The sequence below is a fragment of the Lutjanus erythropterus genome, chromosome 18 (genome assembly GCF_056507025.1).
Source record: "Lutjanus erythropterus isolate fLutEry1 chromosome 18, fLutEry1.hap2, whole genome shotgun sequence".
NCBI lineage: Eukaryota > Metazoa > Chordata > Actinopteri > Lutjaniformes > Lutjanidae > Lutjanus > Lutjanus erythropterus.
Window position 1 is genome coordinate 15,629,483 of NC_139334.1, and position 15,959 is coordinate 15,645,441.

Genomic DNA, 15,959 nt, shown 5'->3' on the forward strand with positions numbered 1-15,959 from the left:
GCCATAGCAACCAGGAAATACTCACCACCGTCAGTGAAGTAGTGTGTGTGAGTGTGTGTGTGTGTGTGTGTGTGTGTTTTAGGGGGATAGAGAGAGCAGAACGTGGTGAGTGGGAGTCCAGACAGACCACAACAACCGAAGGGACTGATTTTCACCTTTGCCTTCAATTCAGCGATTTCCTTGCTTCATCTTCCAGCAGGCTTGTGAGTGACTGAGCAGTCTCTGTATGGATCAAATATCATGGAATATGTGTTTGCATGAGTGTGTGGTTGTTGAATAAGTGTGATCCAAAGAATGAATGTATGAAGATGGTTAGAAAATTAGTAAAATTATGTATGTGGAGAGAATAATCTGGTGTGTGAGAATCTAAAACACGTAACCGCCTTTTTCAAATGTGTGTCTGTGACAGTAACAGCTGGCTCAGAGATGGCTGCCAGCACTGCAGCCACCGCTCTGCCTCCAGTAAAGAGTGTGGTGGTGTACAGGAATGGAGACCCTTTCTACAATGGACGGAGGTTTGTGGTCAACCAGCGACAGGTGGCCACCATGGAGGCCTTTCTGACAGAAGTGACCCAGAGCATCGGAGCGTCACTGGCCATCAGGACCCTGTACACCCCCAGACAGGGCCACAGGGTTACAGACCTTGAGGATCTTCAGACAGGAGCTCAGTATGTTGCTGCCGGCTTTGAGAGGTTCAAGAAATTGGAGTGAGTACAAAAGCTATTTGATTTAAAGATATCAAGGGTCATTTTAAAGGAATAGTTTGGATTATTTTAAGAGGGGTTGTATGAGGTACCTATAGTCAGGGTATTACCTACAGTAGTTGCTGTTCAGCACAGCCCCAGTTTAGAGAAGCAACAGGTGAACCAGTGCAGGGATCTAAGCATTGTATTGCTGTGGACAGGGTCAGCAGCAAAATGTATTTTAGCCACTTAAAAATCCAATATCAGTTTAAGCGTATGCTATATTTAGAATATTTTCACAGCTTTACTTTGCTGTCTGACAGCCTTTTCTGATGGGAAACCACCATTATATAATCCAAATATTGTTTTCTTCAAACCAACCAAACTTCATAGGTGAAATCAGTAGCTTTACATCTCAGTTTGCAGGAGTTGCTAGTCTACCACTGCCTTGATCTGTTAGTTTGTGTTATTGTGTGACTTTGGTGTTTTAAAAGGATAGTTTGCATACACCAAAGTCACACAATAACACAAACAAACAAAGAGATCGAGGCAGCGGTAGACCAGCAACACCTGTGTTAGAAATGCTGATTTTGTCTATGACGTTTGGTTGGTTTTGAGAGAGCAATATTTGACTCCTATAACTGCAGTTTCCCACCGCAAAAAGTTAATGAGTTTTTAAGGTGGACCTTTCTTAAGTAACTTTAATATCTTTTGTTGCTGACCCCATCCACAGCGGTTCATTGTTTAGCTTCTGTTCTCTTCTGGCGCTCCTCTCTGCTTCTTCGAAGTGGAGGCATGCTGACTGCCATACACTGACTATCTATAAGTATTTTATACAACCCCATTTCAAATCATCTCATCAGTTGTTCTAAATGGAGGCTTTCCATCTCGACAAGGGCAGTAATTTAATTTCAGATGAATCCTAACATACCTTTTGTTGTCATATTTGTTGTTTTCCTGCACAGTTACTTGAGCACAGGAATTAAAAAGCAGCCTGTTGCCCGTGAAGAAACCCAGGTAGGCTTTCATTTTGTCATGTGAACAGCTTGCTTGCACACCCCATCACTCATTAATCGCAGTCTGACCAGGAGGAATGCACCACCAGGCGTCTTTGTACTCAGATCAAGTTTATCCATTTGAGCTGCTGCCAAATCAAACAGGAACATGACTGCAGGATTTTACATTAACCAAGACAAGCTCATATATGCCTATAATTGTGACGACACATTCTAATGTTAGCATTTGTTAGATTAGTGTGTGTGTGTGTGTGTGTGTGTGTGTGTGTGCATGGGTCACCCTTTGGGCTTACCGTCCTATTGATGTCACTGGTTGTCATGCAAATTACCGAAAACAATTGGCTAATAATTGTGCTGTCCATAGAGAAGTCGCTAAGGCCACGCAGGGCGCCCTTTTAAGGGTCTCGAGGGACATTAGATTCAATAATTACAGGTGGATATTGTCAGAGCAGTGAATCAGAGCTTGTGACTGTTTTCATCAAGAAAATTCTCTGAATGAATCTGAATCCAACTCTCTTCTCTGTGGCTATTTGAATTGAAACTTTTTTGCATTGAAAGGCAGGGAGGTTGTTATGGAGGTCTGAAACTGCCAAAATCAAAAAATAAATGACTAAATAAATACAGGTAAAATTGCTGATTTTGCCTGTTTTCCCCTAAGTTTGGTTGGTTTTAAGAGCAGTATTTGGCTTGTATAACAGTGGTTTCCTGTCTGATTAGAATAATCTCAATAAATCAGTTACTTTTTTATTTTCCTTCTCTATTTATTTACTTTTGTATTAAGTCCCTATTTATTTACTTGCCATTCACTTTTCCATTTAATTTATTGATTCATTTATTCAATTTAAAATGTATTGTTTATGCATTTATTTCTGTTATTTCACTTTGAATTTTCACTCTATTTATTTCCACAAACTTATTTATCTCTGTATTTTCTTTTTACATTTCTTTATGCATTACTGCCTCATTACACCAATGAGGGGTCTGTCATACACAATGTGTCATGGGGTCAACGTTTTGCCTCTTGGTTGATCAATATCAGAGATCAGATAGACATATCAACTTAAAGAATACCAATGCAGAGCTTTGACCCGCAGCCTGCCGACAACACCAGAATGCAGACTGACAGACTGTGCAACTCAAAAGAACCAGAAGCACATGCCACTGCTCTACATATCTTGCTGAAAACACCAGACCCACATTAATTTTTAATGTTATTTTGGTGCATTAATTTATTTTTCAGGTCATTTGTTTATTTTCATTTTGGCAGTCTCATTACTGAATAGGCCATGGCGGTGATAATGATGATACTAATATGCAGGCAGAAGCTCCCTTAACGTTCACACAAAATTTATGTCACACACAAGTGCACACACAGAGCCACTCATGCTGGCAAGTGCTTGCTTTGTATTCTGACCAGCTGGCAGGGATGACCGCTTGGTTTTCAGACGCTGAGAGTGCTCTCTCTCAGTCTGAATCCATCAGTGTTACTTTTCTGAAAAACATAAAAAAGGAGTGGAGAGTAACTGTGTGTGCCTTGGGTGTCTGCCATTTGGAAAGCGGAGTCTTTGGATTTAAAGTCTCACATGCCTGTGTTGTGGTTGCTGTGGAGCAATGCAGGAAGTGTGCCTGTCCGTGAGTTGTGTTTGATCCCGCTGGTGAAACAAAGACTTATGCTTTCACACAGTGTTATCAGGGCTATGTGCATGTCTGGACAGGCCTAATGCCCTTATTCACAGCCCCACGCCTCCTTTCTCTGCTGTAAATGCATTAAACGTCTGACACTTTAATGGAAAAACAATGAAGGGACATTATCAATGTCTGGTTTGTTCTGAGTTGATTGATTTAGTCCAGCTATGTTATCAGAGGCACGGACACTGGCTCCAGATTTCATTGATATGGGTCATCATGGGTAACAGTTTTGAGAGGCGCCCTCAGATCAGACCCGGCGTGTGAATGTGCCACCGGAGAAGTCTTGGAATGATGTTAGTTTCCATGGCTGCAGCACTCGAGCCTGACATGAGCAGAATAGTTAGTTTGTCATTACACTTCTGGAATAACTGATTTAGCTGTGATGGACGTGCTCTGTAATTGATGTGAAGGACATGGGTGACGTAAAAACGATGTGGGAATTTTCAACATTGCTGGGAAAATGAAAACATTATGATGTTTTGCAGCACCATGAACCTGATTTTCTGAATGTCCTCTGCAGGCCAAAGTAACCCAGAGGCCAAATGTTTCAGCCAAATGGAGGAAGTTTATACCTATACCTTGCATTTTACAGTGAGTTGGACATACTGCATTTAAAACACACAATTATAATTATCCTTAGTGGGTTTTGATACATTTTTTAAATGCACTTAAAAATGCATTTCAAAATTCAGCCCAATGTAATATGAGGCCTCAGCAGTCTGATTTTGTAAATCAAATAGATATCTCAAATTTCCTGTCTTTTTAGCCTGTTTTTAGCTATGCTAGCTAAAGGCTAGCTAGCTTATGCTAGTGTGATAACCCATCAACACCAATGTGATGGAAAAAAAAGATCCTCTCAGGAATTAGAATGAGAAAACTTCTCAAAATAATGAGTCAATATCTCTAAATAATGACTTTATTGTCTCAAAATAATGAGAAATTCTCAAAATAATGTCTATTATGAGAAAGTTTCTCATCATTTTGAGGTACATAGTTGTTATTTTGGAATAGTACTTCTCTGTTTTGAGAAAGTTTTTCATTATACTGTAATGACCCACAGGATCTTCTTTTCATCATATCAAAGCTAATGGCAAAGATTTTCATACAGTGATGGATCCCAGAGGATGGGAGGATATTTGCAAATGTTACCATGCAAACATGACAAAGTAAGATGTTTTTACATTTTAAGAACAGCCTCACACAGCCACTAGCATGTCTGTAGAGCAAAGACACACTTCAGGGAAACAAAAGGCGGAAAATGCAATTAAAATACTGTAACTGTAGGCAATCTCTTGATTTGTCTAGACTGTTGAAATCTCATAGCTTTGGCTGAACTTAAGAATGCATTTCTCCATATAATGTGGATTAATGTGGACTTTGCAAGCACTTTCAAGGTACCTAAACCAAAATTTTCATCACTATTGAAGCCTTTATAATCACATCTAAATTGTTACCATTAATACAACTGCAAATTCCACAGCAATCAATGTAAATTGTAAATTTTCTGTTTATTTTACCAGCTTTTCATATTATCTTTGATTTGACTGATTGTTTAATGATTGCTGTTTTCGAGAGTAAGGGATCAACAGAGGATTTATTTAGCTATTCATGACAAATACGATGAGGGGATCATTTCATGTAAAATATAAAAGTCTTTTGGTGCACAGGAGTGATTGTATAGCTACAACACCAGATTAGGTTGAAATCAAGCATTTTTCAAAGGAGTTAATTCAAATTCAAGCACAAAACATAACAGATGAAACATTACACTGATCAGTAACTGTTATACTGTAGTTCACATATAGGCATGTATTATTTAAGTATTATTCAACACAGAATTTTATTTTAGCAATCTTTTTAAAATGTTACCCTTGTAATTCTTTTTGTTCAGTGTTTTCCGTAACGGCGATCTCTTGTGTCCACCATTCCGATTTATCATTCCTCGGAGCATGCGGCAGGACCTGGAGCAGATCCTGAGTCTGGTCACAGAGAAGGTCAGCTTACGGACCGGTGCAGTGCGCAGGTCAGTGACACTGACAGACAGTCACCTATATATACAGTACATACACTCTGTAGAACACAAAGAGAGAGAGAAAGCCATATAACCCCTGTGCTTCATTAGGTTGTGCTCTCTGGAAGGAGTGACTGTGTCCTCAGCTGTGGAGCTGGAGACGGGCCACTACTATGTTGCCGTGGGAACCGAGAGGTTCAAGAAACTTCCGTACGTGGAGCTGTTGGTTTCAAAAGCTACAGAGAGGTATTGTTATGCAAGGGCCTCTGTGAACGTGTGTGAGGATGTGTGTTTATGTACATCTGTGCTGGCTGTTCTTCTGTCTAAAATAAAACAATGACTCTCAGACATGAGAGAAAATGAACAAAACATTTCTGTGCACTTTTATCTTTCTATCACTTTTTTCACATTCCAGTGTTTTCTTTTAATGTTTTGCAGATATTACCCAGGAAAGAGAAGGCTAAGGAGAAATGAGGTACCTTCAGTTAATAGTGTAATTCACTTACATTCATGTCATGTTATTTTCAACATGTTGGGTCTGAGTGACAGCTGTCTGTGTGTTTCTCTTAGAACAGGAAAGCAGGAAGCGGTCCAGAAGACCAGTACAGCGACTCAGCTCTCCTCGACTCCCCCGAGGTAAAAAAAAAAAAAAAAGAAAGTCCAACACTGTCTTGTATTCACACTCCAAGGGCTATATTGGGACTGTTAATTTGTTTGCTGTGTGGTGCCTAACACATTCAGTGCACCAGTGAGACAAACCATCACACCAGCCACAACACACATCAACATGTTGACGTTCAGGTCCCCGAGTATTCGGTAGTCATTACTACATTATTACATGAGTCCTCAGTACTAATGAGTCAAACCACACCCATCTTCAAACTCTGCCTTCTTTTTTTTCTCCTAAGATCATATTTTGGGCTTTTAACAGGATTACACATCTGTTCATTGTCTGCATCTTACACAATTTTGACTCTATCACATGGATAAAGTTTGTCCACAGACGTACTGAACACCCTCCAAAGTACTCAGAAATCAGAAATACTTTATTGAATTTGGTTGTATTACAGTTGCTCATCCTCAAGAATAGTATATATAAGTATATAAAAATTAGAGGGATAGATGTAGAACTAGTAAGTATGTAAAATATGTAAAAATAAAAAATAGGAGATGTGTAAAAAACAAACTGCTTCAATAGGTGTCTCCAGGACCACATTTTCCCATGATGACACACACACACAGACTCACAAGATTAAATTTTACTTATGTCTTAGAGTTGATGGGAATGACTGGAATTGAGATACAGTGGTCCTTGACATACAACGAAACTGAGCCTTAATAAATTGGGGTGTAAATAGTCCGTTTCCTGCTTTCTAGATCCTTACTTCCGGCATCCTTGCATTGACCACAGCATCTTCAAACCTTGGCCTTCATTTTGATCTCAACCCACGATGCTATCTCGTGGACAAAATCTGTCCACAGACAGACAAGATAAATCTGTCTCCCGGACCACATTTTGCCATGATGAGACTCAATAATAATAATAATAATGATAATGATAATAATAACTTGGATTTATAATGCTTTCAAGGTACCCAAAGCCGCTTTACAGAGTATGAACAAAAATGACTAATTAAAGAAAGAAAGAAAACAAAACAAGAACAGAAAAGAAATGATTGCTGAAGATATGAGAAGCTAGATGTTCTTGGTGTACAAGTGGGTTTTCAGAAGTTTTTTTTTAAATGATGGGAGGTGATGAAAGCGTGAAGGTCTTTGCCACAGAGCGTTTTAACGGTGGTACAAAGCAGAATGACACCCAGGTTGCAGATTTCTGGAGACAGGCGGATTTAACAGTCGTCCACGGTGACAAGGACATCTCCACCCTTCTGCACCTTGGGGGCCACAACCATGAGCTCTGTTTTGTTACTGTTGAGTTTGAGTAGGTTTGATGATGTCCATGTTTTTATTTCATGCGGGCAGGTGACAAGAGAGACTGTGGGAGGAGCTGGGTGAATGGTTTGGTGCTGAGATACGGCTTTCACAGAGTCAAAAGGGGAAAATGATGGCACAAGCTGTCGTGGCTGGTCATTATATTCATTCAGTTGTATCACGTGAATTTCAGTCCGATGGTCGCAGGGTGAAGTCGACAGGAGATGAAGCTCCAGCATGCACACAGCAGAGGAACAGGAGAGGACAGGGACCAGAGGAGACCTCTGCGTTCTTCGCCAGGCCGGTCAAGATCCGCAACAACAACAGACGACAGCCAAGACCACCACTCAGCAACGGATCTGGTTAGAAACCCCAACTTTATATTTCTCATTTTAAATTTAACTTCATCATGTTTGCAGTGAGTTTAATTAATTGTGTGTTAATCATCATAACAGCAGCAGCTTTTTGATGTCTGTTTATCACAGTCCCGCCCAGTGTGTTTAAAACAGCAAGACGCAAGAGAAGAGAGGAAGTACGAGGAGCCGAGGAGGTGCATGAGGATGAAAACACAGTTACAGAGCTTCCTGTTGACCAGGTACAGTCCTCTCAGTGTCCTCACAACTGAATAGTATGACGCTATATCACTGAAGAAGGTAAATAAATTCCTGACTAATGTTTAGAGCAGGGATAAATCTAAGTCTGTCATCTTGTATCTAAAGAGAGTTGCAGAAATAGTGGAGGATGAAGAACCAAACAACCAAAACGATCCTCTGCACAACACACAGCAGGTAGGCATGAATTAAACATTATTTTCTTCACGTCCTCTGTAAATCTGTTGGCTTCTTATCTAAGTGATGAAATGGGAAAAAACACTGTCTTTCACTTTCATTCACTCTCATGTACAGTGCAGGGAATTTGTTTTTGTCAGGATGGATGGATGTCAGGATTCATTTGCATTATAGTGTTCTTTGTGAGGCTTTAGTCTACACAGTTGACAGTTCAATAATATTCAATAAAATGTTTCCAGCATGAGCCACCAGAACAGTTTTGGTCTCTTTACTTAAAGTATGAACATAGATATTTATTGATTCATCATTTTGATGGTGGTGCATGCCGTCTAACACATCAAACCACTGATCTGGAAACTGTGAGGGCCATGATGTAGCATATAATTTACTTAATTATCACACTTATAATCATACTTAAAATAGGGCCTTGAAGGTTTGCAAATTAATTGATAAATAATTCATCATTAATAATTAATATGATGGAAAATGCATTTTTTTTCTCTGTTGTAGAAGTTTAAGTTTTCTTATTCATCAAATGCCTCCACCAGACAATACAATGTCAAATAAGGGGCAATAACTGCCATTTCTAGACTATTGATTAATTATTGCTAAATACATTTTTTAATCGGTTAAATTCTTATCAGTTAATGATACATCCCTAATTCCTTGTTATTTGTATGTAAGCAGCAGCATTAAAAACACACAACTGGTAACATATTTTAAATAATTTCTCTTTATGATGCTGATTTATCTGTTTTAATTTAGTACCCTCTTTTTGGTAGTATATTAGTAACTATTTTATTTTTATTGCATTTTATGTATCGGATTTTAAATAATTGTAGTGCAGAATTGTAATTTTGCTTTTCTCATGTAAGGCACTGTTTTGAAAGGTGTTAAATTAGTTAGATATAAATTGTTATATGAGTTTATTATACAAGATGATTATACTATTTTTGGTAATAACTGCATTTATTTTTACACATGTATTTTTTTAATCAGAAAATGGAAAAGGAAAAATGTTCACCAGCTCATCTTTTAACAACAGACCCAAACTAGTCCAGAAAGTCTTGTTCTATGTGTAATACACAAACATTTAGTGTTTTCTCCCCTTATGTATTTCTCTGGCACAAACACGTGATACTGTGTTTTTCTCAAGAGACATGCACAAATTATCAAGAGGGAGCCGCACAATGAGGGAGAACACCTACACAAACACAATGGAAAGCAGGTACAGTGTGTGTGAGTGGGTTGTAACTTTTATATAATCATAATACATGTGTCCTAATAAACAGGTTCGCTTTACTTTTGGTGTATAAATGGGTTCAGAATATAATATTTTTGTCCTGTACAGGCTGAAGAAGGTGGTGTGAAACAGACAGAAAATTCTGCTGCTGAAACACTGGTACAGTGCACACACACACAACTGCTAGAACATTCTGTAACAGCTTCCAGTCAGTAAGAACAGAAATGTAGTCTGCAATCAATGTGTCTGTTCTTTCTAAAGGAGCCAGAGCTGAATCAGACGTACTCAAAATCACGGCCTTCATCATCCACCTCTCAGGAAAAGAACAGGGAAGACAAGGCAAGTTTACCCTCCTCACATCCTAAAACAGTGCATGACGGTTCTTGTTGGCATCACCATAACCAGACACAGTGTTTGCTTTTTATTTTACACTCTTCTATTAATTTGTTCTAACAGGAGAGCCCACAGGACGCCCCGTTGATTACAGCAGAACAAAACCATCATCGGGAGGAGGTCACATCGTAACAGTTCGACTGCAGCCACAGGCACAGCAATTACTGCGTATGGCTACATGAATGTTTGATTAAACTGGTAGAACTTTAGCTGTGGTAATGAGCCAAGAAGTAAGTCAAAAATGTGAAGAATCCCTGACAAAATCAGAACAAACACTACAGAAGATGAACACACAGCTCTAGTACAAAACACTACAAACCACAGCAACAATAACTCCATAAACTCTGTCAAAACAAAACTTTTCTGACACCTATGGTTACCAAACGTGGTGTTTGATGTATTGTACAGCTGTTTATGATACTGTGTCGTCCCTCTTCTTCAATTCTGATGCAGAGACTCAGTGATGCAATTTATGTGTAAGACTATTAGGACCTAAAAAAATGAGAGGAGGAAGATTTTTTTAAATTGTGTATTTCAAAAATTGAGTCAAAATGTCAGGAATACAGTTGAAATACCTTTTTTTAACCTGATTCTCAACTGACTTTTTCAACATTTCAACTTCAGTTCAAAAAGTTGATAAAAAATGTATCACTTTCTTCATATAATCGAGATGTCAAGAACAAGATTAAAATGCCATTTTGACTTGAATTCTCAAAATCCAAAAATTGAAAATGTTGAGAATAAAGTTGAACTTTCTGTATGAGGGCAAGTCATAAAAAAATGTACCAGAGAAAGATTTTATTAATTTATTCTTTTAATTTGTACATTTTTACAATAAAGTTGAAATGTTAAAAATAAACTTAAAATACTATTTGGATGTTATACGTGGAAATGTTTTTCATCTTAATTCTTGACATTTTGACTTTCTTTCTCAACATTTCAACTTTATTCTCAAAATACAAAACGGTTGTATGTCAAGAATAATATTGAAATGTTGAGAATAAAGACTTAATTCTTGAAATGTATTGCAACTTTATTCTTGACATTTCAACTTTACTCTCAAAATGCAAAAGTCAAAATGTCTAGAATAAAGTCGAATTGTCGAGAATAAATTAATACTTTATGCATTCGGACCAGGCATAACAAAATACAAATCAGAGGAAGTTTTATTTATTAATTTACTTTTCATTTTAAGAAGAAACTTGAAATACTGTAGTATCTCAACTTTCTTCTCCACATTTTGACTTAATTTTCAAAATACAAAATAAATTCTTCCTCCTCTCATCTAATTTCTCTTCTCATGCCCGAATACTCTTCCATACTTATGAAGTATATACATAAGACACATTGTTTTGGAACATTTCAAGCCTGAATGTATTTTGATTTGCAGGAATCAATGATTGAGATGATAAAGAGTTTTGTTTTGCCAACAATTTATTGACAAAATATCAGTTGCAAGCTGAATAGATGCAACAAACACAAAGTCATCTGTACATTGTTTTGTGTCAATTTAAATACTGTGAGAATAAAAATATATATTGCTATGTACAATACTGTTATTTCTGAAGTCTATATTGTTTACAGAGCGTACAACAAGGCTGTTCACTGTTAACAGCTAAGTCATTGTTTCTCCTGCTTCACAAAGAACTGGAGAAAATAACAGTGGTATATCTCCCTCAGTCATACATCGTGGACACAAGGCAGCAGGGGAAGAAAATAAGTTTGAGAAATAGCTTTATGCTCTAGCTGAACAGCAATTTGTCCTCTCCTGTGTCCCGCTCTTCCCACAGCAGACAGAAGGCAGCCGCAGTAAACCATTCCCGTTAAACTAGGAGGTTAGATCTAATTGGTCCATTTCAAACCTCCGGCCTTATTTGTATGTGGTCTCTATAGCATTTATGCAGATGCCAGTCACATGGCGGGGCAGCAGAGTGCTTAAAAGTCAAAGTTAACAACCACTGACTTCTATGCAAGCACCATAAATTAAGTCTACCCTTGAGGTGAACCCTGCGTGAACCCACTTCCCCCTCCAGCTTGGTCTGAGAGTTTCTGGACAGGTCTTTTCAAGCTCACGCTGAGTTCATTTAGGCGCAATTCTCCCACCACAACCGTTGCTCTAAAGCAGTCGCTGCCTGAATCTAAATTGCCCCCTGTAGTCCTGCTCCAGCTCCGCTTTGCCCCCCCCCAAAACCCCGCTGAGGATTCACTTTAAGGTGCGGGAGAATCTGCTTTAATCCTAAATCTCTGTTAGTGTATGACCTGCGTCATATTCTGCTGCCTCCCAGTGTCTTTGTCATCAATGGAGCTTATAACACACAGAGTGATGCCAGCCATGGTCAGGAACATTCCTGCGACAGCCTCTGCACAGAGTGAGGTGTGTGCAGGAAGATATGAAATGAGAGTTAAAAAAAGCACATCTTAAAATACAGAACACAACCAGTACAGTTTTTTTCAAAGAGAGGAGAAAAGCACAGGAGGGAATTAACTGCTCAATGGCGTCTTGGTATGCCAGTAAAGTAATCTCCTGCTTATGCAACATTATTACTGAAATGGTCCCTGAAGTCTCTGAACATGTTCCAGTAGCCCAATAATTGATCCCTGTAGCATTTTAGCATGGTAGATTTGTCCTTGTGCATATCAATATCACCTGCTGCGTGGCTGCCCTGGCACCGAACAGAAAGGTAGCGTATGAGAACCAAGAAAATGAGTCACTCACGTTTGCCTCCAAACTCTTCACCCAATAACTTCCCAGTGAGCAGAGTGCAGAGGAAGGTGAGAGAGTTGGCCACAGGAACAGCGAGCGATAACTCTGATGAGAAACGTGGAGAAAACTGGATTTATTATTCTGCCACCAAATGAACAAGCATACTTGTTTGTGTCCTGCTGCACACAGATGATGCAAATCTCTGTACAAAATAGAAAATGACCAGAAGAGTAAGTTATGGTCTCAATGAAGACTGATGGTTTGTTTAAAAGGTGGGTCTCTTATTTTGGTGGTGGGTTTTTTAGGTTTATATATCAATCTGCAGCTTCCCAGTAGTGTTTCCTAATGTATTCAAATCTGAACATTTACATTTTGGACAAAGTTCTATTTTTCCAAGCCCTTACGACTATGTTTTTCCAAATGACCAGGTTTCAACACAGGTTTCATATAGTGGGAGTTTCCATTTGAAAAACCTGGGAAAAAACACAGATGGAGTCACCCTTTAAATAAAACCCATGTTTATTGAAGACGTGTTTGTAAATGGATATGTATTCTATATGTAATGTTATCCAAGAAACCAAGTAGAAATATAAAGAAGAAGGGTGTGTCTGTGTGAACCTGTTCACCTGTTGAATGTTCCAAACAGGTTTTTTATTTTTGAGCATTTTACAAATTTCCTAGTTTTTTGTTTCCCCCCTGTTCCAACTTTTCTAAAACATGTTGTTAGCATAATCCTCAGAATAAGCACATATTTACAAAAATCAATAGATGATGAGGTAAAACATTAAATATATTCTCTTTGTATTGTTTTTAATTGAGTATATGTAAAAATAAAGAAAAAAGTTTGACCAGCATCCCAACTTTGTTTGGAATTGTTGCTGTAAATTCATGCTGACTTATAGGGTAAAAATTCACAGTTAAAACCTGAAGTCATGACTTCCATCATTCACAGAAGACATTTTGACATGTCATAGCAGGTCCTGTTATTGTGCCTGCTGCCTCAGTGTCACATCGTCATGACCTACCGGGACACTGGAATATAATGGACTTATTGTTAATGTTGTTAGTAATGCCTGTACTTTCCCTGCCATGACAAGTCACGTTTGCTCTGAAGACATTTTGATTTGTCATAACAGGAAACACAGGTGTAATACATTTAGCTTAGTCACTTCCAGACCTCTGGTACTGTGCTCACTGGCTCACTGGGACAATTTACTGGCACATTTACTGGAACTTCTGATCTATCATTAATGTTATTAGCTACTCCTCTTCTCTTCACGTGTTAAAATATCAGCTGTGATATTTTTATAGGCCTTTTTCACACAGGCGTCATCAATAACACTAATTGAAGTTCTGTTCCACTCAGGTCAAACAGAGTCGGGGTGCTGCTGTTGTGCATGTTGGCTCACTGGAAAGGCTCTGTACTGTTTACTTACTATTTCATACCAATGTTAGGGGTGTAAGAAAATATCGATACACTTGAGTATTGGAATATTATGTTTTGTAATACTGTAAACATATATCAACTTGATTATAGTATCGCAATATCCAATAAATGAATTCACAACTCCTGTATCGTGACACGTATTGTATCACCAGATTCTTGCCAGTACATAGCCCTAGTCAATGTGGCTGTTGTAAAAGGTCAATTGACTTGTGTACAGGGTGACTAGACATCCTGAAGAATTCAGGACAGTCCCAAATTACAAGCAGTTGTCCCCAAACCCAAATTCTGTCACGAAAAAATGAACCATTATAGTAATAGATAATGTCAACAACATATGAATTCATAAAAATATTCAGATCAAATCACTTATCTAGACTATAATTCCTGCTTTTAATTATTAAAAAAGATCCTGTTCATTTTTGTAAAATATGTTAGAGTACTACTGATGTGTTTTCATTTGTCTATTGCACTGATTTGGCAATAAATACGGGATTTTTGATGATATGTGACCAGTTTAAACCAGCTCAGCTGTTGTGAGAAGTTGTCCTTCATATCACCCTCAGACCGTCACTAGTTTTTATAATATTAATACCAAATGATGTCTAAATTATTTTATTGTAATCCTTCTAAACTGACACACCCACCTCCACCTCCCTGTCCTGAATTTCATCCATCCTCATATAGTCAACCTATGTCCTAACAACTAAACCCATTCTGTCCTATAGACGCTACAGACAGTGATGATGTTGAGTTTGAAGTGTGGTCTCACCTGTGGTGGAGAGTGTATAATAGTAGACCAAAGAGCCACTCTGGTTCAGAAGAAATGGGACCAGGTACTGGGCACCAACACAAGGGAGAAGGTGCAATTAAAACCAACTATAAGGAAGAGTAATCAATTCAAACATGCACACTTGCAAACAAGAGCAGATCTCATGACTTACCTTGAGGTTTAGGAACAGAAACTTGACTTCGGCCAGCAGCTGTGAGACTCTGCTGGTCTTGGTGACATTTTCTATCCCCTCTGTGCCTCTCTTCAGCAGAGGGTTGGTGCAGCCCCAAAGCACCGACACCAGCAGGAGACTCAGCAGCTCCACTGACACACAACACAATCATCCTGTCACTTTATAGCCGACTAATATATGCTACTAGCATTGTTACATGACAGGTCTGTTTAACACTGACCAAGCCACCCGATAAAACAGTGCAGCTTGCACCTGAGCTAACTATTTTGTTAGCTTACTTCCTTAGCATTAGCTCTAACATTTTAGTTATATATAGCTAGTTTTGTGCTATTAATGCTAAAGAGGAAGCAGGCACGTAGGAATATATATTCGATATCAAAATACAAAAGCTATCTTTAAAACGTTGGCAAATATGATGATTTAAGAGGATAAATGAGCTAGCTTGTTAGCCGCTTACCCACGGTCACCATCATGCAAACAGTCACTGTGAAGCTGCATTCAAGACTGTTCTGCTGTTGTTAGTTAACCTTATTTAAATTTACACATTAATACACTCCTTTAAACCGATTTATTTGATAAAGTTAACCTAGAAGATGAACTAACATAAAATCCAAGAAACGAACGATTTTATGACGACAGTCTCACTGTTAAACTGGAACATTGTGCAACATTTCGTTTCTTGTCATCTTGAATGCAGCTTGTAGTTGGGGCTTTTCAAATATACTGTACCAAAATGTACCAGCTGAGGGCGCAATAACTTCCTCAGAAACATCTTTAGGATCACTCATTCACCTCAACCTCTTTTGCTTCTTTTCTTTTCTTTTCTTTTCTTTTCTTTTCTTTTCTTTTCTTTTCTTTTCTTTTCACTAGCATGTGAAGATGGGTGGAGTCTTTATAAATAAATGCTTCTGGATGATGTGTCTAAAATGAGCCAAAGATTCACCATTGGGTCCAATTTTGTCTCATCTAATAATACAACAACCACCATATTTAGGATTATACATTCACCCCTTTTCTTTCCTGCCTTTCTCACTTACATTTGGATTTAATCAATTTCAGGGACGTAAGTTGTATTTCATTGTGGCTGTATGTGA

General features: G+C 38.4%; 2 protein-coding genes across 4 annotated transcripts; one reads left to right on the top strand and one right to left on the bottom strand.

Moving 5' to 3' along the window:
* Window positions 1-58: 58 nt before the first annotated feature.
* On the top strand, window positions 59-11,565 carry dcdc2b (doublecortin domain containing 2B). Its single transcript, XM_084742969.1, has 15 exons — window positions 59-203; window positions 410-707; window positions 1,649-1,700; window positions 3,909-3,979; window positions 5,280-5,411; window positions 5,511-5,645; window positions 5,838-5,874; window positions 5,970-6,035; window positions 7,522-7,690; window positions 7,814-7,923; window positions 8,048-8,116; window positions 9,273-9,344; window positions 9,468-9,518; window positions 9,621-9,771; window positions 11,543-11,565. Exons 2-15 carry the CDS (start codon window positions 427-429, stop codon window positions 11,563-11,565), a joined length of 1,419 nt encoding a protein of 472 aa, XP_084599095.1. The 5' UTR covers window positions 59-203; window positions 410-426.
* On the bottom strand, window positions 11,169-15,585 carry tmem234 (transmembrane protein 234). 3 transcript variants are annotated; one of them, XM_084742891.1, is made up of 5 exons: window positions 15,511-15,585; window positions 14,845-14,996; window positions 14,673-14,739; window positions 12,469-12,561; window positions 11,169-12,112 (listed from the first exon to the last, which is right to left on the bottom strand). In XM_084742891.1, the coding sequence occupies exons 1-5, from the start codon at window positions 15,524-15,526 to the stop codon at window positions 12,000-12,002; spliced, it is 441 nt and encodes a 146-aa protein (XP_084599017.1). In that variant the 5' UTR covers window positions 15,527-15,585; the 3' UTR covers window positions 11,169-11,999. The 3 variants fall into 3 exon arrangements, with proteins under 3 accessions (XP_084599017.1, XP_084599014.1, XP_084599016.1); XM_084742888.1 differs by having other exon boundaries at window positions 15,469-15,583; XM_084742890.1 differs by lacking the exon at window positions 15,511-15,585 and adding an exon at window positions 15,323-15,462.
* Between the last annotated feature and the right edge of the window lie 374 nt (window positions 15,586-15,959).

Coding starts and splice junctions, on each gene's coding strand:
- dcdc2b (XM_084742969.1), top strand. CDS start 427: ATGGCTGCCAGCACTGCAGCCACCGCTCTGCCTCCAGTAAAGAGTGTG. Junction 3,980..5,279: donor CCTATACCTTGCATTTTACA/GTGAGTTGGACA, acceptor CTTTTTGTTCAG/TGTTTTCCGTAACGGCGATC. Junction 9,772..11,542: donor TCACCATAACCAGACACAGT/GTTTGCTTTTTA, acceptor CTCTTCCCACAG/CAGACAGAAGGCAGCCGCAG.
- tmem234 (XM_084742888.1), bottom strand. CDS start 15,526: ATGTTCCAGTTTAACAGTGAGACTGTCGTCATAAAATCGTTCGTTTCT. Junction 14,740..14,844: donor TTCTGTTCCTAAACCTCAAG/GTAAGTCATGAG, acceptor GTTGGTGCCCAG/TACCTGGTCCCATTTCTTCT. Junction 12,562..14,672: donor TTATACACTCTCCACCACAG/GTGAGACCACAC, acceptor GTTTCTCATCAG/AGTTATCGCTCGCTGTTCCT.